This window comes from Vanessa cardui, chromosome 11 (genome assembly GCF_905220365.1).
Source record: "Vanessa cardui chromosome 11, ilVanCard2.1, whole genome shotgun sequence".
Taxonomy (NCBI): Eukaryota; Metazoa; Arthropoda; class Insecta; order Lepidoptera; family Nymphalidae; genus Vanessa; species Vanessa cardui.
Window position 1 is genome coordinate 9,810,881 of NC_061133.1, and position 27,343 is coordinate 9,838,223.

Here is a 27,343-nt window from a genome sequence, read left to right on the forward strand (position 1 = left end):
AAAAAATGAATATGCACGAAAAAGTAATAAAAATAAATGCGTATTCAACACATTTTTTAGAGTCTTCCTAAGTTAAATGAAATGAAAAATATTAGACTACTTAAAAGTCGATTAACGATTATATCATGTAGTTATAATTATTGTTATATTTGGAGTCGGTGTCAGCCAAGAAAACCCTACAGTATATCTATCAAAAAACAATACGAGAATACTTTAACTAATATGTTTTTTACAAATTACCTTTTACACAAAATATACTGGATCAATCAAGGGGCTCGTATCGCTTCTTTCTTTTGATTGTTGGGGCAAGGGCACCGTGGCTGACACCTGCTCCAAATATACCAATAATTATAACTACATGATATAATCGTTAATCGACTTTTAAGTAGTCTAATATTTTTCATTTCATTTAACTTAGGAAGACCCTAAAAATGTGTTGAATACGCATTTATTTTTATTACTTTTTCGTGCATATTCATTTGTTTTAAAATAGTGTTTTATTTGAAGTCGGTTTTTCTTTTTGTTAAAATTTTTATTTATGACATAACGTCCTCTAGTAGCTAAAGGTTACATTAATTATTACGTGTACAGCTTGAATAAATTAAATATAAATAAAAAAAATTTAAATTATAGAATAAAAATATCAGTTAATAATTAATTGAATGTGAACTTGACTTTGTAATTTTAAAAGATTTAATTGGTCAAAGGGGGCGGAGTCAGGCCTGTAAACAATGACAACTCACTGCATTCTTAACGCGAACAGACTATAATGTTACTACTACCACTGGTCTGAGTGGTCAAAATTAAAAAACATATATTGACAGAGCAAACTTTTTTCTCCTCTCTTATTTCTTATATTTGTTATTGATAAAACTACCTTTTGCCTGCTGCGTCAATAGCTCCGAAAAATATAAATACAAAAAATTCGTTTGCTACAAGGAGAAAAATTGATAGTAGAAAACTTATGAAACCAAGCTTCTATTTACAAAAATGAAATCGATAAACATTGCAAGTTAATTGAAAGCTTGTTTCAATATACTGACTTATATATTTGCCTATGTATGTATGCAGTATGTATAAATAATTATCTATATTATAATATTATAAATGTGAAAGTAACTCTGACTGTCAGTCTGTCGGTCATTCACGAGCAAACCGCTAAAACGAATTTGATGAAATTTGATATGAAGCAAAATTGAAATCCAAGAAAGAACAAAGGCTACTTTTTTTGCTTAACACATGACAACCAACAGCCTTAAATGCGAGAGAAGCCGAGGGCGACAACTAGTATAAAATAATTTATATATGTTGTCTTTTGTATCATAACCTTAACCCTAATAATTATTACTAATAATTTTATGTTTATTATCTAAGTAATGTAAGAAATGAGAATTTACATCCTATACAAATTTTCTGTAGTTGATGACGCTTGAGACTAAATAGAATATTGACTATAATCACTCATCTCAAGCAGGATAATAAAAAAATACGATTAACTCCATAACAGCTTAGACGGTAAGAAAATATTTTATAGCATTCTCAAATTGATAATAAACATTATGACATTACCAACTTCGATTGCCTCATGATTACTCAATAAAGATATTTTGTTCACCACCTACTGATAAATAAAACGCTCCGATAACATAGTTATTGCAGCTCGTATTCGTATGAGACTGTTCTTGGAAAAATCATTATATCCGAAGAGTCCGTTTACATGATCACGTTACGATATATTTTATGTGTAAAATATTAAACGAATGATTTACAAACAGATAGATTCGGCTGTAGTAAATTATACGGGTTTATATGAAACGAGATTAAAAAACTCGTTTCGATTTATTGTAAACGGGCTATAATTTTATATAGAGTGATCATCACAGTTAATATTTTGAGGCACTCGAGAGCTATTTATTCTCGTCGTAAAATTTTTACGATATTGTTATTACCTTCACACTCAGCACTTTGTGAATCCTAAATGTTTTTATTTTCCGGTTGTAAAAGAAAACCATATATTCTAAATTTTTAGTATCCCATTGAATGTATTCACAGATAATACAATTTTTCAACATTAATTATACCGAACAAAATAGTCTTGATACAATTACATTGTTGATGAAAAGCTTTCAGTATTTCGTTAATCTTTTTAATGCGAATGTTAATGTATTTATTATATTAAAATAAATACGTAATTAATTTCATTTCAATTTTAATTGTAAGGGTAGTTTTTTAGGTTTATATTATACAACTACTATTCACAATTTGAATAGGTTAAAACTTTATACAATCGCTACATAAATTCATAAAAGTAAATAAGTTAATAAATATTTTTCCTTATACTAAGTAGGTGGACTGGTAGATGCTACCTGATGGCTAATGGTTACCACCGAAAATGAACGAATGAAATGGCGAATGTCTAATACATTGGCATTTAATGGAACATAAACCAATCCGTATAACATATTAACGCCGCTGATCTTAAGAATTAAAAAAACTTCCTTGAATCTGTTATAAAACTTCAAACGTCAATTTAGATTGTAGGAATTGTGTGAGAAATCACAACGTACCACATTTAGGAGCTTACATGATACCATTATGTAAATACCAATAATAACTACATAACAATACTCTCACAATAACTAAAAATATAGGACTAATATATGACGTATATGAACAAGATGTAACTCAGTATTAATAGAGCATAACTCAAGAAATAGATAGTGTTATTTTAACACTTTTTTAATCTAGAGCAAGCGACTGAATAACTTGCTTTGAGGAAAACCCAGCAAGGAATTAGCATACAGGAGTATTTCTAAAAGTTCTCAAGAAAGAAGAGCAAGACTGAAGAGCTTTTTTTGAATATAATCTTAGGAGCTGAGATGTTATATTCCTTGTGCCTGCAGTTACTCTGTCTCACTCACTTATAAACGAAACTACAAAAAATACTAAGTATTGCCACTTGGGGGTAGAATATGTGATGCATGGGTGGTTCCTACTCAAACCCCTTACACCAAGTACATATATACGTACGTACTACTATTTAATTCATTTCCCTCTTTTCTTATAAAATGATTAAAACCTCGACCTCGGCTGCGGTTGCAAGCAAATGTTTGAATTCAGCAAATTTCCTGTTTCTTAAATATCTGTAATTTCCTACGTCAATCTGTCAGTAGACAACCCATAGAGAAGTTCTCTTCACGGTATCAAATAAACTACCTGTAAATTTCCCACAGGGAGATTAAATGGATATATGGTGGTGGAAACCAACCTACTCAAATTCTGATACACAGAATTTCACCCAGCACTTACTTATGTACGATGTTTTTTCCTTTACCGACGAGCACGAGATAAATTATTTAGTAAACATATCTAAGCTTCTTTATTTATATGAAAATTCAATGTTTGGAATGGAATTAATGAATGTTATGAACCCAAAATAAATATGATTTAAGCATGGATTAAGGTTCAGCGCCAATGACTGTTCCACCTGCTTTTTGACGACGTCAATGAGGGTGTCATGTTCATAATTATTTCACAGAATTTTTTTAAAAAGTGATTTCTTGCATACATTTTTATATTTTTAAGAAAATTTAATGAACTTGTATAAATCATGAAGGTAAACCGCTGTTCATTCTGTGTATAAACAGCAACCTGTTGGTATTAGAATAGCAAATAGTTTCTAACAAACATTGAGTATCAACAAGAAAATTAAATACACAAGCTGATCTTAAATATTAATAATACACAGTTTGATTACTTAAGAGCTTCCGCAGATTTATTCATTTGTGGGTTGGGGTGGGGTGAGATTAAATTATATTAAGTTATCCTTTTTTAAACACGACGACGTGTATGTATGCTATGAAGATCAGCTGACTAGTTGAAACAAAGTCACTTTCCTATGTACGAATTCAAATTAATCCTATTAGAAACTAGTTTATTATTAAAAAAGTCCTATGTCAGTACTTACTTCGAATAATATCATAGATTAAATGCATGCGATTGTCACAAAACTTGTTTATTAAAGGTTTATCACAAAACAATTTCTTTTTTACCAAATACGAATCTTAAAAATAAGCATAATAGTTGAATTAGTGTGACTTTCCGAACGTCATACGTCAAGCTGTCAGATGGCTTTTAAATTCATTCGCTTTTGGGAGGAAGCTCGAAATAAGGTTAGGTGTGTCATAGTTATAGTGTTTTTGTAATAATATTAGCAAACTAAATTGAGTTAAGTATTTTTTTATTTTAATTTCTTGTAATCATTAAAAGTAATTTTGTTTTGTTTGTAAAAGTATTTCGACGTAAATAAAAATAGAATGACACCTTATAAAAATAAACAACTGATTTAAAATGCAAAGTCAAAAATTATAATGGAAAATTATATTCAGATCTTAAACGGGCGGCTTTACCAACGATTGTAGTGACTACTTTTATATAACAAGCAATAACTAAATTGTTATTTAAGTTGGAAATCTATGTTAGAATTATATTTATATAAACTATTTTTATTTTCATTAATCAATAAAGAATTTATAATTTTATTAATAACAAACCAACACTATAAATGGGGTTGAGTTCTTTCATGTCAAAAAACGACCTGAGAATTAGCGTGCTCCAATACTAACTAAGCGATAAAGAACTAAGTAATAAATATATTACTATTTAAACAAACAGTTTTACCATTACAAACTTTGTATTATGCTAGTTTTTTTTAACAAATGAAACATTAGCTTATAATCCAGTGCTTTTAAAGAGGTGTAATTGAAATTAAATTTAAAAAAAAGTAAGAAGAAACAACAAGTTTCTAATGGAAGGCGAGGACTGATATTACATTTAATATTCTCTCTCTCTGTCTGTCTCTCATAGTCCAATGAGATGGCAATTGTAGAAGACCGAAAAGAGATGAAGCTCAATATTGTTAATGCAATGACAGTTCTCTTTCAGCTGTTATGAGGCACAGTTCAGGTTTTCCAACTAAGGTTGTTCACCAATGAAACCAATCGAATCAAATCAAAATATACTTTATTCGACTAGGTTTTTACAAGCACTTTTGAATAGTCATTATAAAATTATTAAGTCAAGCTACCACCAGCTCAGAATTTAGATTCCGAGGATAACCGGCAAACTCAGTACTTACTCTTTATCAAAATTTAAAATTAACTGTCATGTTAACCAAATACAATTATATGCATATAATATATCTTGCCTGCTAATATCAGAGATGTTGTATTAACAAAATTATCGCGAGACATTTGCGGTTGATGTCAATGCGAGTTCGTTTCACTCAATGCGATATAATTATCGCGAACTTTCCAAAAAAGCACAGCTTGTAAACATGGCATGGGTGCCCAATTATACATCTCCAAAAGTGTTTTACATTTCTTTTCCATAGCGCTCTCCTTATTCCAAAAACATGTTAATAAGAAAGATATGACCTTCTTCAGTTTTGCTGGTGATGACGCAACGCGCCTTCAAGCAAGTTCCGCTATGAATTAATCATTGCCTTGTTGATGTTCAGCCTAAGACTGATTCCGGGATATCTTTGAATTGATGAGTTACTTTCACTCGCTTGTTATAATAATTATCTATTGTTGGCGCTTGGAAGAAGGTTCCTCAGTTCGTTTTTATACTTTTATCTGGTTTTATTTATTTTATTGTTTTATTAAGTTTTTTGTAAGTAATAACTTTATGTTACTGTTTTTTAAACTTCTATGCTTTATTTTTTTTTTTTTTCGATCAAACAACATAATCAAACTACAATAAATAATATAACTGTTAACAAACCGTATAAACTGCTTTGTAATTTATTGAACAATCTGGTGTTTAATCAAAATAATTGTATCGGAGGCAATAGCTGGTCGATACCTACTATTAGAGTGACGGAGGAACCCTTGAACCTCCTTGTCCAATTTGACCTTACGATACTGAGCTTATATCAAAGGTTATATTGTTGCGTTATACAAATATTTATCTGTTTACTGTTTACAGGGTTCCGCATATGATGCTAGTAAAAGGAGCAGCAACTTTAGAATACCATTTTTCTATTTAATGCAAAACATCTAACTGATTAATTCTTAGTAGGTAGTTTCTCTACTACCCTAAAACAATATTTACATATGATGTTTGAAATGTAAGTTCGAATTTCGCTTATTATAATTTTTTTATCAGAACTCACTTAAATTAAATAGAAATATTGGCCGAATCTGTTTTTGAATCGAAAAAAAAAACATCCTCTGCAGTATGTAAATTTAAGTACGCCTCCTAAATCTTACCTAAAGCTTACCCAACGCTGTTGATTTTCACAATATTTCTTTGTATTCTTTGTTCTCCACACGCTAAAAGATAGCTCAGACACTCATTTTGCGCCTCGTAAGGAAATTTATTTCATGCGAAAGCGCATCGTCGTCTCTATTTTATTTTTCGTTCCAACCATATATTTATCTTGCGCTCTAATTGGTCAAGCGTAATAGAAAAATAGTTAACTGTTAAAATTAGATATAATCAATGGAATGGCTGAATTTTGATAGGATTTCATCTGCTAGGTAGCTGATGTAAATATAATAAAGGATTAGCTTAGGCTATAATAATAACTCTTTTAGTATGTAAATATTACTTAAGGCCTTTTATTTTTTAACTAATGCAGACATATACTGAATCAATATATTACTTACAGGCTGACGACGTATTATCCCTGTTAGAAAGATGGCGACCGCAAAATCCATTATTCAATAGCGGTGATCATTTCTAAGGTTGCAATTATAATATGACTATATTCAAAACATCAAGATAAAAGATACATTTGAATTTGTTTGTACAGATGTACAAACAAATTCAAAAGTACTCGAAACTTTCAAAGTATTTCAAAAAGAGATTAACAGACAACAATGAGTGAACAAAACACGACATAATTTATTTTGAATTGTTTCATGAGAGATAAAATCTTGTAACTACGTGAGTCAGTTCATATATCAGATCTTTGAAAGTCCTCTTATGGTTCATTTAAATGTGCCTTCAGTATTTATAGCATATTTTGAACCCCCAAAACCCCCGCCTACCTACGGCCATGCGTTGATTGGAATGATTAAACTTACTTAGAGCACCAATACCAATGGCCAGTGACCATATACCAACAGGTGGCTCATTTTACCGCCCACCATATTATAAAAAGAAAATTATTATTACACATTAATTTGATTCTAGAAAGTGCAATACATCGGTTCTGACCAAATTAACTTTGGTTGAAGTATTTGACCTTCCTCTTTAAGTGTTTTATTATGTCTGTTTCCCAACGTTAGATTAGTTCCTTGGTGCCAAATATAAATAATTATCCTACCAAAAAATAAAGTCAAATCCGAGAATGTATTTTGCCTAAAAAAAGTATATCCTATAAAGTCGTAATTGTCCGGAATCTTTTAAATTATCTTGTCGTCATAAATTATGACAAGCAATTTTAAGTAACAGTTTAATTTCACCGGTAATTTCCTTGATATTCCTATTTAAACATCCATTTCATTTATTATACACCATTATGATGATTTATCGTTTCTGTGACTCAAGCTGTGTAAATTTATACTCGAAAAGTTTTTGAAACGATAAGGATGTCAGACTAACTACTTCCACTTACATCTGAAGCTCATAGGTCCATGCCAACCGTTGAAGAAATAGATTACCACTCCTCAGAACTTATCAATCCTTTAGTTTTAGCCTATAATTTTATTTTGAATTTAGTCATCATTTCAGAAACTGGTGTAAGTGCCGCAAAAACTGTAATTGGAAAAAATATACGTCATTTTAATTTTTGAGCTAACCTAAAAAAATAAGCATCAATTCATCTAATTTTTACATCGAGTCAATTGATTATTATTTTGACGATCTCCGTGGAAGAGTGTTCATGCGTACGCCACTCTGAGGTCCTGGGTTCGAATCCCTACCGAGTCGATGTAGATTATCATTTGTTTTCTACGTTATCTTGGGTCTGGGTGTTTGTGGTACCATTGTTACTTCTGATTTTCCATAACACAAGTGCTTTAGCTACTTACATTGGGTTCAGAGTAATGTATGTGATGTTGTCTCATATATTATATTATTATTTATCGATTTCGATAATACTTTTTTTCATAAGGTTAGGCCATTTCTAAAAAAATGCACCAACATTTATCGTTGCATTATTATTACATAAAAATGACATTAAGTCAATTGTTAGTCTGTTATATCGACCATGTAGTTAGTCATTCATAGCATGTCATTTCAAAGTACACTAAATAACGCTGGCACGGTAAATACGCTCGGTTCCGTACATCTAGTTATCTAGTGCTTACCGAGTTAGCGGTCGAACATAATTGATAGACTGATCGAGTTAGCATAACCGTATATACCTTGAAATTTGCGGGCGATGTTACGAATATGTCGCTGCAATCGAGACTATTTGTAACTTTTAAAAAGTCGTAGAAGAGAATGAAGCCTTATAAGTATGATAATATTTGTACTCTTACAATGAGTGCTCATAATATTTAGCACTAGAATAATTGTTATAATTAATCCAAATGTAGTAACTTGCTATTATTAAAAATAGGCGACAATAATTGATTTACAACTAAATCGTTTCTAAATATTCAAAATATGCTATATAAATAATATAAACTTTTTACATAGTACCACCTTACTTTCTTTTACGATTATTAATATAATATCAATATCATAATAATCTAAAATAGTAATTGTTTAACCCGTTGTTTTCCCATCTCGATTAGTTTTCCTTATATTTTTTCATTATCATGATAAACCTGCCAATCGGGAAACACAGACCTTCTCATATTTCAACTGAATAAGTAAGAGATATATTTCCAACACCTTTCCAATAATATATCTTTAAAAAAAGTTGGAAATAATAACATTTTCAAGACCCTTTTTTGTTACGAAAGTTATGAATCAGGGACATGATATATTCAATCACATGAATTGGAAGAGGCCTATAAGAGTTGGGTAAGTTGGGGTTAAGTTTCATATGAAATATGACATATACGCATTTTATATATGAGCCTGTGAACCGATATGGCTCAGTGGTGAGAGGATTATGAGTTCGAACCCAAAACCCAAAAGATTGAGTGCTTAAGAGGATTATGAGTTCAATCCAACACAAAAATTGAGTTGTGAAGTGCTTAATTTGTATTTAAAATTAAAACATCGTGTTATTTTTGTTTGTTTGTTAGCACGGATCTTTACAATACTTACCTGTCTGGATAGCTACCACTCTCTCATCACATATGCTACCACAAAGCAACATCTTTGGTAAAATTGTGTTCCGGTGTTCTGTTGTAAACGGTAGAAATTCCGTAAAAACGTCTAATCAGCAGTGATGACCACTTACTACGTATATAAAAAAAATCCATTATAAGTTCCTCACACATGTATACAATTCTGAATCCAACAGTATTTATATAATTTAAAATATAATATCGAAACATAGCTATTACAATCATTTAAATCTCTAAAAATCTACCAAAATAATAGGTAACTTGGTAAACCAGTACAATTAAAGGCACAAGGGACATAATATCTCAAATCCCAAGAATATAATTATCATGATTATATTCCTTACTGTTCCAACATTTATTTCCTATAATAAAAAGGCATTTCATTCAAATTAAAATTATAAGGAAAATATTAGTAAAATTAGTTGTATAGTTAGTGGTTTTAGAATATTATGGTGTAATGCGATTGTTTTAGGTGAAGTTTAGTGATGTATTGATCCGCCGTGTGATTGCCGACCGATAAGCGATGACAGGGCGCGGACAACTGATACGTAGAAACGATAGATATCATACTCTCATTGATAAAGGACAATTTTGTTAAAATCATATAAACAAAAACACAATTTAATAAAATATGCCCTGAATATACTTACCATATATATAAATTTATTTTAAATATTGTGTGTTTTAAATAATTTGTTTTATAAATAACCAGTTATCGCTATAGAGTTCAAAGTTGCTTCACACCAAATTTTATCGAATTTGAGTTGGTTTGGTAGTAAAAGTTTTACTTGGTGGTACGGCTTTCTGCAAGTCCGTCTGGGTAGGTATCACCCACTTATCAGATATAACAGCACAATATAACAGTAGGCAGTATTGTTGTGTTCCGATTTGAAGGGTGAGTGAGCCAGTAGACAGGCACAAGGGACATAGCATTTTAGTTCCCAAGGTTGGTCGAGCATTGACGATGTAAGGAATAGTTAATATTTCTTACAGCGTCATTATTTATGGGTGATGGTGACCGCTTACCATCAGATGGCCCATATGCTCGTCCGCCAACCTATTCAATAAAAAAAAAGAGCGACATACAGAGTTACTTTCACATTTATAATATATATAAATCTATACTAAAAATAGATTCAATAATTAATGAATTGTAAATATGCATACCTCCTTTGATATTTCTCTTATGCCGTTATGATATTTTATGTTGCCATTATATAATATAATACGTGTGTAACGCATATGATATAGGTACATTTATTTCAATAATCATCATTTTACATATATTACATCTGTGTTGGCGTCCCGTGTCAGCAACGATTTTTATTTAACTGCTATTCGTCTTAAAAATTAGAATTCTTTAATGAAAACATGGCGTTACTTATACTGACAACCTTTCGCGTTTTACATTAACCTAAATAGGTGTGGGTGGCGTGAAGCAAAAATATCCCAATAAATTATACCGAATAGACCGAATAAAAAATATGTTTTTCTGTGAGTTAAAAAATGTCTGAGGCTTTTTGTTAATTAGTTAATAATTTGCAAAACAAACGATAAAAGATAATGAGCTTATTTTCAATGGACTTACCCTTGTTCAAAAATGTTTAGGTATAACTAAATGTACCTACATGTATACTCTTATTTAATCATATTTAACAAGAAAATACATATAACAGATTTAAAAACTATATATGTTAAAAGATATCTTATTGTGTTTTCGTATCATCATTATCATCGTAATCATAACATAGTATAAGACAAAGTCGTTTACAGCTGTTTGTTTGTTTTTTTAATAGATGTATTGATTCGAGAAACGGTTTTTTGTACATAATACATGAACAATATAGAAAGGAAACACTGATAATTTTAGAAGTTTCTAATGTAATTTCGTAGGTACATAAAAACGTTTTGCGCTTACATTGCAAACGCTAGCTGAAACTTACGAGATTGATTAAAATAATTTTCTACAGTATTGTATAGTTTCAAAAAGTTTTTAAAATACGTCAGCGATGGTAAATGTCTATCTCTTAGGGATAACCCACAATAATCATTTTTTTATTCTTTACCTATATAATTATTGATCTTTCTGAAATACATTTAGTATCAGTAGTATATTATGTGATATGTCATTCAATAGAATTGAATCCAATGAGATTTCTGAACAACTATTCACTTCAAACCAATCAATGTATTTCATGTCTTCTCAATTATAATTATTAATAGTTAAATGATCGTAACTACTGCTGTTGACATTTTATAACACCCATCACAACTTGAAATTAAGCATAAAATAAATGTCAACTTCATAATACACAACCTAAAAAGTATTTGAAACGTTTCATTGAAATGAATTCAGTCAAATTGCTATGTTAAAAGGAATTCGTATCTCTTATTATTTGCGGATACATTTTCTAAGTTTATATTAAAGCTATAAATTAAAATATATCAATTAAATAATTAGGATTTAAAAAAATAAGGAGATAATTACTTATTATTTATATGACTTGTAATTTTATTCGTATAGTCAGTATGTATTGCTGTCTAACAATTCGTACGTACATAAATTATCCTAATTGGCTATTTTTGCGAGGTTCCTCCGAAAACCGGACGATTTACATGATTAATATTCGCTTCACGAAATATGTCCCACGTACAAAAGCGAGCGTGGGCGCCATTTCAGTGGTTGAATACATTCATACCGTGATTGATATCATTGTCGTTATATGTCGGTAATCTTCGTATGAATATTGACAATTGTTTAATATGTACGATAAGGTATATGTAGTTCTTGGTACTGTACACACTAGAATAAAGGATACTACCGTCATACAGCAATACTTGTTAAGCCGTTTACAGTTATACCACAAGGAGGTAATTCTGTAGGATATTTTTTATGCTTATGCTTGGCGGACGAGCATATGGGCCACCTGATGGTAAGTGGTCACCACGGCCCGTAAACAACGGTGCTGTAAAAAACATTAACCATTCCTTTCATCGCCAAAGCGCCACCAACCTTGGGAACTAAAATGTAGTAAAATGTAGTTACTGGCTCACTAACCCTTCAAACCGGAACACAACAATACCAAGTACTGTTGTTTGGCGGTAGAATGTCTGATGAGTGGGTCATACCTACCCAGACGGACTTACACAGAGCCCTACCATCAAGTAAAATATAGGACATAATATCTTGTATTGTAGTAGTTTATAATTTTTACTGTATTAATGTTTATGAGAGAAGTACGTGCGATTGTGTAGCCTACCTGCCTTCCAAAATTATAACTATATATTATTGCATACTGTAACAATCAATGTGAATAACAATTTAATTTACAATATCTTTCCTTGCAGGTCTGAAAGAACCGAACACACAGTCACATCCAGCAGCGGCAACCTCACCAACAATGCAGTCCGACACAAAATAGTCGTCCTCGGCGCGGCCAAAGTTGGCAAATCATCCCTCATATCACAGTTCCTGTACAATACATTTTCTCCGAAATATAAGCGAACTATCGAAGAAATGCATCACGGCGACTTTAACGTAGCCGGCGTGAGATTAACTCTAGACATTTTGGACACGTCAGGTGCTTACGAGTTTCCAGCGATGAGAGCGCTATCCATGCAGTCGGCGGATGCTTTTATATTAGTTTACGACATAACTGATGCGAATAGTTTCGTCGAAGTTCGTGCGCTGAGGGATCAAATTCATGAAACTAAGGAAAGCACAGCGGTACCGATTGTGGTTGTCGGTAACAAAGTTGATTTGGCTGAGTCCGGAGAGAGGCAGGTTCGTAAAACTAAATATTTAACGATTATTTCATAATTAATGTTGTCTTAAATTTTCGCGATTATTACACATTCGAATAAAACTAGTTATAACGGTTTCACATGGGTGAGTCTACCCGTGACCACGAACGCTGTAAAGTGCTCGAAACGTTGGGATGTCAAAAATAATATACGCGATTTAAATCCGTTATAACTAGTTTTATTCCAATATTTCATATTTTATCTTTTGCTAAACATGCAATTAAAAAAAAACAATGGCTAATTTATAAAGGCGCTTTTACGTTATTGGCAACGTATACAAACATAATTTGTTTCAAAGAAAGAATTCAATTGCCCATCACTTATTCAAACACTAAATTATTATGTCACTGTCCCGATGTGATGGATGAATGACCCAGTGTAATTACAGGAACGAGGTAAAGGCATAACTTTTTAGTTCCCAGATAGCTCACATGTCAGTCTGCCTACCTACTAAATATTTTGCCGAGAGATAATATTCCATTAATTTTAGATACCGAAGGATAATTGCCGGTTTTGTTAGGTTTATAACTTCAGTAGATAAATCGTTTATTTAGTTAGTAACGAAACGAATAAATTAAATCTAATTAAACAAACAATCTAAATAGTTGCTAAAGTATCTAGTAAATCAAGTATCAAATTAATTGAACCAGTAATGCTCAAACCTCAAAACTCCCGATCGTTTTAAGACGAAATTCAACGATTAGTTTCGTGAACGATTAATTTTAAATATAAAATTCATTACTTCTGTGTTAATATAAATAAGTTGGGTTTGGATCTTCTAAAACCTCAAATCATATTTATTATAAAAAATATTCAGTAGGTATTTTCCGCCACGCTAATTAGCCGTAAAAATATTATCTCATGACTAAAACACAACTAAAAAATTATATAAATCGTGAATAAAGTTGATACCGAACTTATTGTATAAGTATGTTTTTAAAAACAAAGGAAAGAAATAAAACAAAACGAAACGACAAAAACGTAAAATATTTTCACTGCGTGATTTAGAATCATTATCTTGTTCTTCTTACGTATAAAAGGGGAAATGTATCACATGCTATCCAAAACATTCATAAATTATACAAGGGTGGTATCAGATAAGATAAAAATAATAGTACGTCTGGAGTGTTCCCAGTCTAACTGTCTCGGTATTAAATGGTATAGTCAGCTATTACTTTTTTTATCTTAGTTTGAAATCGGCACTAAGACCTCTCATTTACGTTATGGACAACGCACTTTTATATTGAAGCAATGTAAGATAAGTTGGATATTTATGTGGGCGAGCAGCTTTACTTCCCACGGGTCGACTTAAAATCTGATTCGCAGCCTTTAATACGGCTTTGAAAATCATATCTTTGTAAATCCATCAATTTAAGAAGTAATACTTTAATAAAGGTCGCCTGGAAGAAATCGCTATATCAAGAAGGCCACGTTTGCACGCTTCTAACTTATATTGTATAGAGTCTTCTAACTAGTCTTCTAACTGGTATAGTATATTGTATAGCGATATTACAACTTACAATTTTAGTAACTTATTCTTGGTAAACATTCGCAGAATCTTAAAAACAATAATAATTTTATTAGTAATTGTTAACGAAACCTAACAAAATATCAATTTTGCAAGTAAAGATCTTGCAGTACACATACACCTCGTGAATTTTATTTACTTTAAATATGAAGAGAACCTCTTTTGTTCTTCAAATTATTCATATTAATTTATTTTATTTTAAAAATGTAATAAGTTAACAATAGCTTTAAAATTTATTTAAAAATTTTAATTTGAGGTAGTTCGTAGTAAATGACGTCATTAGAACTTGAAAAATGAGGTAGATGATTAAGAAGTGAAAAGACGCTAAGTAGGACACTTAAGAAAAATTACGTAGAGCGAATACGCGATGTATTTATTCCCTCTGGGAGAGTCTTAGTACGATCGGAGACCAGTAATGAAATGAGTGATTGATTGATTGATCTGGTCTAAATACAAATAATTGGACAGGAAGTAAAGTCTACTAACAATCTGTGGATTAAGATTTAAGTTTATTTTCGAAGAAATATGTTAGTTCCAACAGATGCATTGCAAGAAAATGAACGTGAATATTATAAACACAATTTGGGTAAATGCAAATTCACTTGCACTGGTTGCCATTATTAGCCGGTGATTCATTTGTCTGTCCACTTGCCTTGCCCGCAAATCTCAATAATTTTGCCAATAATTTTTGAAATATAACGAAAATGGAATAACTGTTGGAAGCACGTATTCGTAATATCAAAAGTTTATTTTCAACATAATTGTTATCTGATTATAAAACTGAAACTATATGAACACTGTTGGTGACACACATTACGTATGCAATATTTTGTATGTTTTGTCTGGGGACGGGCGTGTTGAGTAAACATTGCTATCGCGATGTTGATTTGACATAAAGCGACAGTGCTATTCTTCATAAATAGATAGAATTATTTCGTATATTATTAGTTTTATATTATGTTTGAAATATATTTAAAAAAATCCTATTAATTATATATATCTTACAATCAATTTTAGAAATCAGTATTAAGCTATGTGACTATACCACCAGAATTGCAATTAACAATTTGACGAATGAATAACCGAAAAACATAATTAATTGTAAACAACATACGCTATAGTTTTACACTTAATCCTTTTTTTAAAACAACGATTCAAAATGTGTAACAATTTGAATAAAGTATCGGTTCATATTTTGATCTCATACATTTTATAATTGCAACTTTAAGTCTTATACAAAGACCGGTTTCTAAAACAAATAAGTCGTCGAATTTCATAACACATATGTCAACATTTTACGCCCCCCAGATGATACTAGAACTCCAAATTGTGATTCAAGCCGTAACATATATATTCCTATGCCAGAAACTATTTTCGAATAAATTCCAGTTGTTGTTATTCTCGTTTTTATATTCCAATCGACCTCTAGCTACAGACTAATGTCAGTAAAACAATCGCGCGCTTCACTCGACATAACTTATACATATTTAATTTTTATAAGTACCAAAAAAAAATCTCTCAAATTATTAATTTTTACACGCAAGGTGATAATTTTATTAATAAAAGGTAATTGAACTGGCAAATGAGTCAACGGATGTATATTGGTCACCACCTCTCATAAGCGTCAGTAATTACACCGTCAATGGGACACCAACCCTGGGAATCAAGAAAAATTGTCCCATTTGCCTGTAATCATACTGGCTTACATACCATTTGAACCGGAATACAACAATAGCTGAAGTATATTAAGGTAGCATTTCTAATATTCTTTATAGTAATTATACTTATACTAACAGCGGCAGACTGCTGCAACAACTTTTAGATGCTACATGTACATCCTGTAAATTTCCCATTGCCTATTCTCCCTTTGGAGATTTGAGAATTTTGTTGAAATTAGATACATGCAGGTTTACTCACGACGTTTTGCTTCACCACCGAGCAAGAGATGAATTATAAACACAAAAGAAGCGCATGAATATACAATGGTTTTGTTTTTTGGTTGCCTGGGTTTGTGCCCGAATGCATCGGTAAAGATGTACGCATTCTAACTACTGGCTCAATAAGCAGGTATAGAGAATAAATAATATATTAATATGTTTTAAATTTAAATTTTTAAAACTAAATTGCAATTAAATATTATATTTAACATATGAAACACAAAAAGAAAAACCGACTTCAAATAAAACAGTATTTTAAAACAAATTAAAATGCACTAAAAAGTAATAAAAATAATTGCATATTTAACACATTTTTGAGAGTCCTCCTAGGTAAAATGAAATGAAAAATATTAGACTACTTAAAAGTCGATTTACGATTATATAACGTAGTTATAGTTATTGTTATATTTGGAGCCGGTGGAGCAAAAATAGACTTTCGAAAATGCGGCTTTAATACGTCATGCGGCATAAACTACGAGGTACCACCCTCGAATGAGCTGTAATCGACCTCAGTAAAAAAACTTTGCAAAAGAGCTATTCGTATGCTATGTCGTACATCATATGACATCACATCATATACACAAAATTTGATTAAAGACAGAAAGAAATTCTGCCCCAAATCGCACCCTAACTGTAAGCCGTTTAGGAGTTCCGTCAATACATAGTATAAAACAAAGTCGCTTTCTCTGACCCTATATCTTTAAAACTACGCAATGGATTTTGATGCGGTTTTTTTAATAGATAGTGTAATTCAAGGGAAAGGTTTGTGTATATAATAAATGAACAATATAGTAAAGAAACACTGACAATTTTAGAAGTTTGCAATGTGATGTCGTAAATAAACAAATTCTTTAGTATATTTAGTATCAGTATTGCACCCGTGAGAAGTCGGGGTGGGTCGCTAGTTCATTATAATATTCGATTATGACAATTACATGAACATAACCACGTTCCGGAAGGTGATTCAAATATCCAAGTAACCCATAAATAAAAGATTCGACTGAGTATTGCTAACGTGCTCCTCAGAATTGTTCCGTTCCCTTAATTTGTCATGGATCCTGTGCTCAGAACTTTACCAAACTTTTACCAAACTACCCTTAAAGTATATCCTTTATAATAAAAAAAGAATCATCAAAATTGGTTAACGTGATTTTGAGTTATTCGCCTATTTGTCGCGCATATACATAATGCAAATTTAAGACTTATGTCGTATTCATACGGATACCATCATTGAAAAAAAATAAAAAAAAAATGGGACCCCACGGGAAGCACTACCTTTCAAACAAAAAAAAAATTATCAAAATCGGTTCACCCAGTAAAAAGTTATGAGGTAACAAACATAAAAAAAAAAAAATACAGACGAATTGATAACCTCCTCCTTTTTGAAGTCGGTTGAAAATAGGGATGTTATTTTATAGGATAGACTTACATATAAAAATAAAGTCTTGATTTTAAAATTAATTATATATTTTAATTTAGTAATTAATTTAATCGTATAAATAATGAGAAGTACAATTTCTTCATCAAAAGAGTAATATTTTTTTCTTATAAATGTATATTAAAGATGAAAAAGTGGTTGTTTTAACGATAGAAAAACTGTAGTATTTCGCGATCTTATAATTCTTTTATTAAGAAGCTCACGGGAAAGCTTTCTTTGAGATAATGAAACGGCCTATCTCGGGGCTAATAATTATTCTTTGACAATGTTTTTCATATAACATGAAAAATGTATACCTTTTTCTATTATTACGAACACAAAACAGTTGAATTTATCATTAAGGTTATTAGAAATTTTATTACGTGAAGACTTATGACAATAATTTATATACTATCTGATGGTGGAAATATGGGGGCACACAACTATAAAAAAATCAAAATACACCAAACTACAAAACGCACGGTAATTATCTGTGGAGATCAAATTAAACAATACAACAATGCATTGAATATTAATTACCTTTGTGAAGGTTGTAGGACCTCTTATGAGGTTTTTTTAACTCCAAATAACATTAATTCGTATTTTTTTTTGTTTGAAGTAAGCCAGATTTAATTCTATGTTAGAAACTGGTTGAGATCAATCAACGATAAGCGTCAACATCGTCAACCAAGTTGCAGATTCGAACCTGAGCCTTTGGGCTATTCGTTCCAAGCACAATTAAATTGGAGGGCTTAATATTTACATGTATTAATTAATACCATTGATTGATGCTATTCTTTAAGTTACTAGTTCGAATGTCAATGGACAGAGAATCCATCTGACTACCTGGTAATCATTTTTCCATATTATTTATGAATTCATTAATATTATTATTTTATGCTTTGATGTATACTGAGTTAAGAAAAAATCGTGTCAGACTAAAATGTCTAAGGTATAAAATGGTGCGTAATGACGGTCACAAAACTTATAACAAATCATCACAGATAACTTTAATACAATAAATGTAAATAAACCGCATGTTTAGTATGTAATATGTATTATGTAAAAACAATGTTTTTAATTAGACTAATCAATATTTTCTAAGCATATTTTCTAATGCATTGGCTATAAGTTAATTTCAAAATCAAATAAGTATTTTTTTACATAGATAATGAACTATTCAAATAATAAAATTGGAGTGTCTGTTTGTAATGATAAAATAGCCCTTTTTAACCTATTCATATGTATGTATACACGGTACACATACCAAAATAACATTTATTATAATTTTCGTTGGTGTATCTGTCTGTTTGTTCCGGGTAATCTCTGGAACGGCTGAATCGATTTTTACGGGAGTTTCACTACGGGATAACTACTATAATAATGAGTAACTTATGCTACAGTAATATTTTATTTGTTAAATTCAAACGCGAACTAGGTCGCGGGCACAGCTCATATAGAATAGAAATCTAATATCTTCCATCACATTTAAATTTTTCTTATCAATACTCATTTCTGGGTCAATGTAATGGGACATTACTGTCAATTTTCCACGAAATTGCCTTCAAATTTATTATAACCGATTTTAGGTTCTACGTAGTAAAGGTAAATTTCGGTGAGTTACTAGTTCCGAGAATAAATTGAATTTCCGTATCTTCGTAAAGTAAAAATATAGCTTCGCCGTCGGCGTCGGCGCCCTCGTGTCGGATGCACGTCGGACGCTTGCATTTCCCGTTAGCTCGTGTAACAACCTTAATACATGCTGCCGAGTTACGTTTAATTTCCGTATATTTGAACTTAGGCACTCTGGACAATATAATACGTTTTGCTTGGCATTATATGTAATTTTTCCTATCGGTAAGTTACCCGGGATAAGGGTTCATTCCCTAGGTAGCAATCATCAATTGTTTGCTATATTATACCTCATTATTTAGGCTTACATCCAAAGCTGTAAATTTGGAATTCCTAGGTCCTCGGGGCAGGCTAAAATGTTTGGTTTTTTTATTCGAAATTCTCAGTCCGAAGTTTTGAATTTGACAATGTTACTTCCATGACTTGGAAAGAATGTAACATCGTGGATTATGCGACTGATCTCTCTGGTTAGCGAATTATTGCCTTATCGGTTTATATATTTAAGGCAATAGAGAAAAAAACCCGTGTTTTAGCATACACTTGGGAACTTCAATAGGTCCTGCGTAAAAAGCTGTCGTGACTAAAATCGGTCAGGACATCATCGTAGTAGCTATGCAACAAAAAACATTTATTCATAGTTATCTTATACATGCTAAGTTATAATTTAAAAATTATACACATATTCACACAATATTCACAATTACAAAAAAATGCGCGGCCATTTGATCTTTCGGCGGCGGCGGCGGCCGTTTGATCTTTCTGATAGAAAAGGTCTTTTTTTTATGGTATAGGTTGGCGGACGAGCATATGGACCACCTGATGGTACGTGGTCACCATCACCCATAGACAATGACGCTGTAAGAAATATTAACTTCCTTACATCGTCAATGTGCCACTAACCTTGGGAACTAAAATGTTATGTCCCTTGTGCCTGTAGTTACATTGGCTCACTCACCCTTCAAACCGGAACATAACAACACTGAGTAGTGTTATTTAGAGGTAGAATACGCATAACTCATGTTAACATCTCGTATCGTAATTAGGTAAGTCGACGTCTTTGGTTGTTACAAACATCAAGCAACATATTTAGCGTTAAATAGGAAAATTATACGAGACTGAAATTACCTATTCCTTAGTCACAAAATGCAATATTTCACAAGATAGACTTACTTTGACTTTGTTTACGAAACATTATTAATTTCATTACTTTTTGCTTCTTTAAAAAAATAAGATATAAATAAAAAATACTTTAGAAAAAAATACATTTTCATATACTTTGTAATAGGGATTTGTGTAAGTCAGTCTGAGTTGGTACCACACACTCATATCCTTCTGCCAAACGGCTATACTTAGTATCGTTATGTTCTGGTTTGAAGGGTGAGTTTTTTGAACCCGGGACCTCAGGGTAGCGTATCCATGAAATACGGTGTACACACTACTCGACCACGGAGGTCGTCAATTTTAAGAGAACGTAACTACAAGTATAAGAAGGCATACATCGCTATTAAGGAATTGTTAAAATTTATATACGAGACCAATGTCGGTGGTGTCAGGAAACATTTTTTTGCCTAACAAATGGTTTAAAAAAAATGAAGTACCCCAATTTACGATTTATTTTTGATTGAAAAAATGATAATGACGATTTATACATTTGTTTTATTTTACTTATGCAAACCAAAATTTTACTTTAGCAAAATACATATAACTAAAATATTATGAATATATACATGCGTTTGTAAATAATATATTTCTTTTTGTGGATACATACTCTTGTGTATGAGTATTAGCATTTACAGTTTAATATGAACAAATACATTTTTTGTTACATAGCACGTTTACATCAACAAAAACTCATCAAACACGTTAACAATTGTCGTTTGAGTAAAACACGTAAAAACTTTTTATCTTTGTAACTACGCCGTAGAGCCGTAGCGGCCGTGGATTAACGCAGTTACGAGCACGTAGAGCTTGTGACAAGACCGGAATGGACTGGATAATAGCCTGCAGCATCCGCCGACCCGCCAATATCCGCTTTGCTGCGCTCTCTACAATACTTCTACACATTTTCTACCTTATCACATTCGAACGGTACTGACCGCGTGCTTTACTTGTTGTAATAAATAGAATGTTCTTCATGAGTGATTTTATTACAGCACGTTTTTCTTAGAATATAACCTAAAAAAAAACTATTATTTTTTGCTCATTGCTAACCAGATTGGCAAATGAACCTGGCAAGTGGTCACCATTGCCCATAGACATTAGTACTGTAAGAAATATTAATATTTATATTGTATTTGTTTATATTCCCTGTATGGTTTACAATAAAGTATAAAGTAAAGTAAAATAATATTTCTTTCAACAGGTCTTTTATTACTAATGCTATACTGGAACACAACAATAGCAAGTATTGGTGTTTGACAGTAAAACATATAAAAACTGAGTGACCTACTCAAACGGACTTGCATAAAGCCCTACCACCAAGTGAATATAATAGTTTTTCTTTAACATAAAACCTTTTTCTAAATAAATAACACATTCCCAACACCAACACAATAAATAACAAACCCGTTGTTAACACATGGCAATTTGATCTAGGTTAAAAAACGCATGTGAAAAGATACGTGTAGCGCGGTCAGTTGGATTAACATTGTACGAGCGGACAGTTCGCTGGCATCGATCCTGTTTGTATATTATAATTAGTTTAAACCTCATGACCTGTGGCGAAATTGTAGTACAATTATTAAATTTCGAATTGCTAACCAGTATTTGGGAAACATGTTCATTTAAATTTAGGATAATTAGTAAAAAACGTGTTATAGCGTGTAGTAACGTGTCAATTTTTAATCAATTTCTGTCCATGGAAACAATATTTCGATTTTCGTTTGATTATACAAGGTATGTAGGAAACAATATAAATTAAAATGTTACAATAGCATCAATAAACAATTCAATGTTGAACTTAAAATTATTTTGTAAAGATCGAGTTGTTAGGACTATTCTTATCGTACAAAAAATAAATATTAATTTTTACTCTATGTTACGTTACAGAAATATACCTTTGTAAATTATATTCAATAGTCCCAAGACGTCTAATAAATGGGCAATTAACTCGAGTTCTATATAAACTAAGCGGTACGTGCTGGTATTAAGCGGAGACTAAGTTTTATTAAGCTAGGTCTCAAACTGAAGGAACATTATATTAGAAATGATTATTCCTACGACGCAAGGCTTATGAACGACTATAATCACTTACCTTCAGATGGACCACTTATTCACCAATAGTATAACCATACAAAATTAACCGAATAATGGCTTCACTTCACACACGCACACATCTATGAACATACACACGCACAAACATTTCCATATAAAAACATTACTTTTTGTTTAGTACTTAAAGGTGTTAGTTTGATTATACTTTACCCAACAATTACAGGTTACGTTTGATGATAATTTGTATACCTCAATTAGACGGTTTTCTGAAATGGCTGAAATTATTTGATTGTATCAAGATTTACTTGCATCCGAATTTCAGATTGTTTTTTTTTATTTATATCCAGAAGTATGAAATTTGTAGCTTTTTGAGCTTAGTCAAAAGACATTATATTTGAGGAAATTACATTTTTTTTAAATAGATTGATTATTCTAAGTGAAGATCGAATTTAAAAAGGGTATACATATATAAACAAGCATCACTTAACTATATTTTACTTTCTACAATTCTAATATTTTTTCAAAGATATTTTACAAATTATACTCAAACTCAACTCAACTTGCCTAATTTATATGTTTTTAAATCAAACGTATCAGAAACTCAGGCGATTTGTAATAAGCACTTTGCCACTTCTACCTAATTTCAATTCTACGGCAAGGAATTATTAAAGGTATTAACCTAGCAACACGTGTCACATCCCAAATGAAACGGATTTATTAAACCCGAGTGTATAATGAAACGGCGTCGCTCTTAATGAAGGGTCTTTAGTTAAATACTTTTATTTTGAATATATTCCAATATGCAATACTCAGCTAAATTCTTGACAATTTATAAATAAAATATATATTTATTAAAAAAGGAAATCCGGTTTTTTAAAATTTTTTTTGTTTTAAGTTTAGTTTACATTTATTTTATTTTTTTAACTTCTAAATAATGTTATGGTTTCCACCATATGTAAACACTGTGAACATGCTCTGGATAATCCTAACCATTTTATTCGATTTGATAAACCACAGATCCTTGCTAGAGAACACAGATTCATTCCTAGAATGATACGCGAGGCTATTGAAATTCAAAAACATCCGAACTTCAATAGAGAAGATGGTTGGAGACTTTCTAACGCCTGGGATCCACTTATTAAAAATTTAAAATCCCAAATCCAACAGACTGCAAGACCTAAAGATACAGTTAGTGCCTTCTGCGTCCAACCGAAACGTTACTCAAGATATCAATTGAGAAATCGTTGGCGATAGTTGTTAATAATATTTCCTTTGTACTTCAAATAGACAAATGTCATCTATAGTCTACCAATGACCACGAACACTGTAAAGTGCTCGAAACGTCGGGATGTTTAAAAAATAATTAATATACGCGATTCAAATCCGTTATAATTAGTTTTATTTAAACAATGTTTTGGTTATACATGGTGTATTTTGACAATATTGAGGTGACAAGAAATAAAATTGTTAACAAATAGTGTGTAAATTAAGACTATAACAAAAAAATATTTTAAATAACAATATATTAAACCGGTATATAAAAATATACTAAGGAAAGTAGAAAGAGAGGGAAAGGTCGCCCGGATGGGTGATAAAGCGTTTTCCTTACGGTAACTGTCTGTTGACTATATAGTAACTTGCGTAATAGGACTTAGTTCCAAAACTTTGTTGCAATAAAAAACTTACTAAAATGTTGAGAAGGGCATCACGAGACGTGATTGATTTTAAAGCCCTATAACAGCGTGAAGTATTGGTACAGCAGTTTTACATCTTACTTAGCTTGTCGTCCTAGGGAACCATTTTTGCGCGTGCAGTTCATTTGTTTTTGTTCCATTGTTGTGTTTTACAATATCATGTTGTTACAGGTGGAGTTCCATACAACAGAATCAGTTGTAACGGTCGACTGGGAGAACGGATTTGTGGAGGCGTCAGCGAAGGATAACATAAACGTTTCCCAGATCTTCAAGGAGCTACTGGTGCAGGCAAAAGTGAAATACAATCTATCTCCAGCTCTTCGACGACGACGGCGTCAATCATTGCCGACTGGTCCTCAAGGGCCCCCTGGTTCTGCTCCAAGTCCTTCACCATCCAATCAGCCCCATGTACCGTCGCCAGCGCAGCTCGCACACCTACAACAGATCAGGGAAAGACACGCTAATAGCAAACGTAATTCATGCACTATCTCCTAAATCAACCTTCCATACTGAAGTATAATCATGCAGTCTTTATTGGTTATTTTTAAAGAATTGCATGAAACATAACTTGTCTTCCTTGCATTAACGTCGAAGTTATTATTTTGAATTCCATTGAAAATAAACCCTCCGTTGTGTACTTTTGTAATACATTCAAAGATATTTTATCTCTAGATGCGTTATATACTTAAAAGTGAACACTAAATCTGGCACAACTTTTTTCATATAAAAAATGTTTTGTCATCAGGGAGACGTAGAATTTACCACAGCATGAAATACTGTTGTTAACAAGAGCTCAGTGTGTTCTTCTTGTATAAAAAGATTTTAGAGATAAAACGTCTAAATGTTTACATTACATAAACTCGCAACATATTAACAAAGCGTGTATCAACTCATCTACCTTCCTTTTAAATACCAACTACCCCGTTTTATTTTAAAAGTAATTAAGTTTACAAATAATCGAATGAGTTTTTTTTTAATTTAAAATTAACATATAACGCCAACGCCGTAGGCAATTAGTTTATATAAGTTAGAATATATAAAATATATCTTGGAAATGAAATTTTTGGAAAGCGTGATAAAGTGTCGGTTGAATTGTATCATGACTGGTTCGTTTTAAGGTAAAAGTATTTCACTTGTAACGTAAGGAAATATTAGAATAGTTTATACTTCATTCTTTTGTCCGTCCTCTGTGTTACTCAGAATCTATTGGACCGTTTCTTTTACTTTTATGGAGTTTCGAAATCGCAATGGGTACTTGAATAATAATATTATTATTAATCAGAATATATGTGGTTATAAAACTTTAATCTTAAATTATAATAAAATAATGTTCTATTCTAGTCAATTCTGTTGTAAATAAAAATGAAAAATCATTATCTCATATATTATATTCAGAGAAATTATAATAACAAATCACATCCGACTGCCGCAAATATATTACTATTATTGATGCAGGGATCAAGTCAATTGGTTAATTTCGTAATGCACTACACGATGAAAAAAATACATTTTCAGAGATTGTTTTTTTGTAAATACTAGGAAAACGTACTTTCATTTATTTTTTATTTTTTACATTATAAACATAAGCCGCTAGAAGCGTAGGAGTTAAAATGCGTACTCTGATTTCATAGTTATTTTTACCTTTGTTTTACATTTTTTCCAATCATTATTATGGATTCCTATGCAAATGTATCACATACGGAAAAAAACTAATAAGTTTATTTTATTATTTATTAATAAAAATAGTTTATAATCGCATTATAGTTGTGTTGTTGTTCTATTTTTGTTGAATTTAATTACTTTTTATTACGGATTAACAAGGCATGATTGACAAAACTCTAATTATTAAATAAATTAAAAAAAAAACAATTAGTTTAAATCAATTAAACAACTATACAATTATAGTAACACAATTTTGAATTTGATATTGTATAAACCTATGTCGATCAATTTACGTTTACAATATATTTTTACACAAGAAAATAAATTAAAAAATGTATGTATTTATTGTCAGTGCTATGTATGTACTAGTTTGTTCCAGTACACAACAAATCAAATGAACCCAAATTTAGGTTCAACAATAGTACATCACTATTATACAATACCCCATCCATGTATTGTCTTTTGAATAACACACACATGCAAAGTTTCAAATCGATTCAATCATATGAAGTACGTTTAAATCAACAGCGTCGATCTGTTTACAATTGGTTTGTTTTTCGAACGCACTGAAATTGATAAATCTACCAGTACCAGTTTGGAAACCCAAAAATTAACGGTTATAAAAATATACGTATGCAATGAAAACTTATTTTGATTAATTATTTGTTAACAAATAAAAGCCTGTAATTTTTGCTTGGTTGGTCTTTATTCGATTGAAGACTGACATTGCGAAAGGCTAGTCTTAGTAAGATAGGAAAACACCAAAATGTATTGAATTGACAGATGTATCTCATCTGTTTTTCTTGTCGCATAATTTACGATTTGTAAACAAAATTGTTTCGTTTATCGATTCGAATTGAATGGAATTTGTACAAACCTGTAGCAGAAAGATTTACATTTTAAAAATACAATGATAACAAACCTTTGTTTCAAATGTTTATCTTCGATATATATTTATTGAAATAACATTGAAAAAACAAATGCATCTTTATTTGTCCCGTGTACGTACATAGTACTGATACACAATCAGTACTATACAAACGATTGAATTGAAACTTTGTATAGTATCCGTTGATAATATCGTAGTTTTCGACGATAATAGGAAAACATTGGGTGGAGCGAGTCACGTCAAATAATCGTTAGTCAAAACAATTTAAACAGTCATGCCAACATCTGTCGAGTATTAGTGGCCAGTGACTAAT

At 31.3% G+C, this 27,343-nt stretch overlaps 1 protein-coding gene across 1 annotated transcript in view; it reads left to right on the plus strand.

The window, feature by feature from the left end:
- The window catches only part of LOC124533681 (ras-related protein Rap-2b), a 43,443-nt gene extending 17,413 nt beyond the window's left edge, over window positions 1–26,030 (plus strand). The window contains exons 2-3 of the mRNA XM_047109109.1: window positions 12,603–13,038; window positions 24,651–26,030. Of these exons, the coding sequence (XP_046965065.1) occupies window positions 12,603–13,038; window positions 24,651–24,974 (760 nt within the window). The 3' untranslated portion in view covers window positions 24,975–26,030. The remainder of the gene's footprint in view (window positions 1–12,602; window positions 13,039–24,650) is intronic.
- The last annotated feature ends 1,313 nt before the right edge of the window (window positions 26,031–27,343 follow it).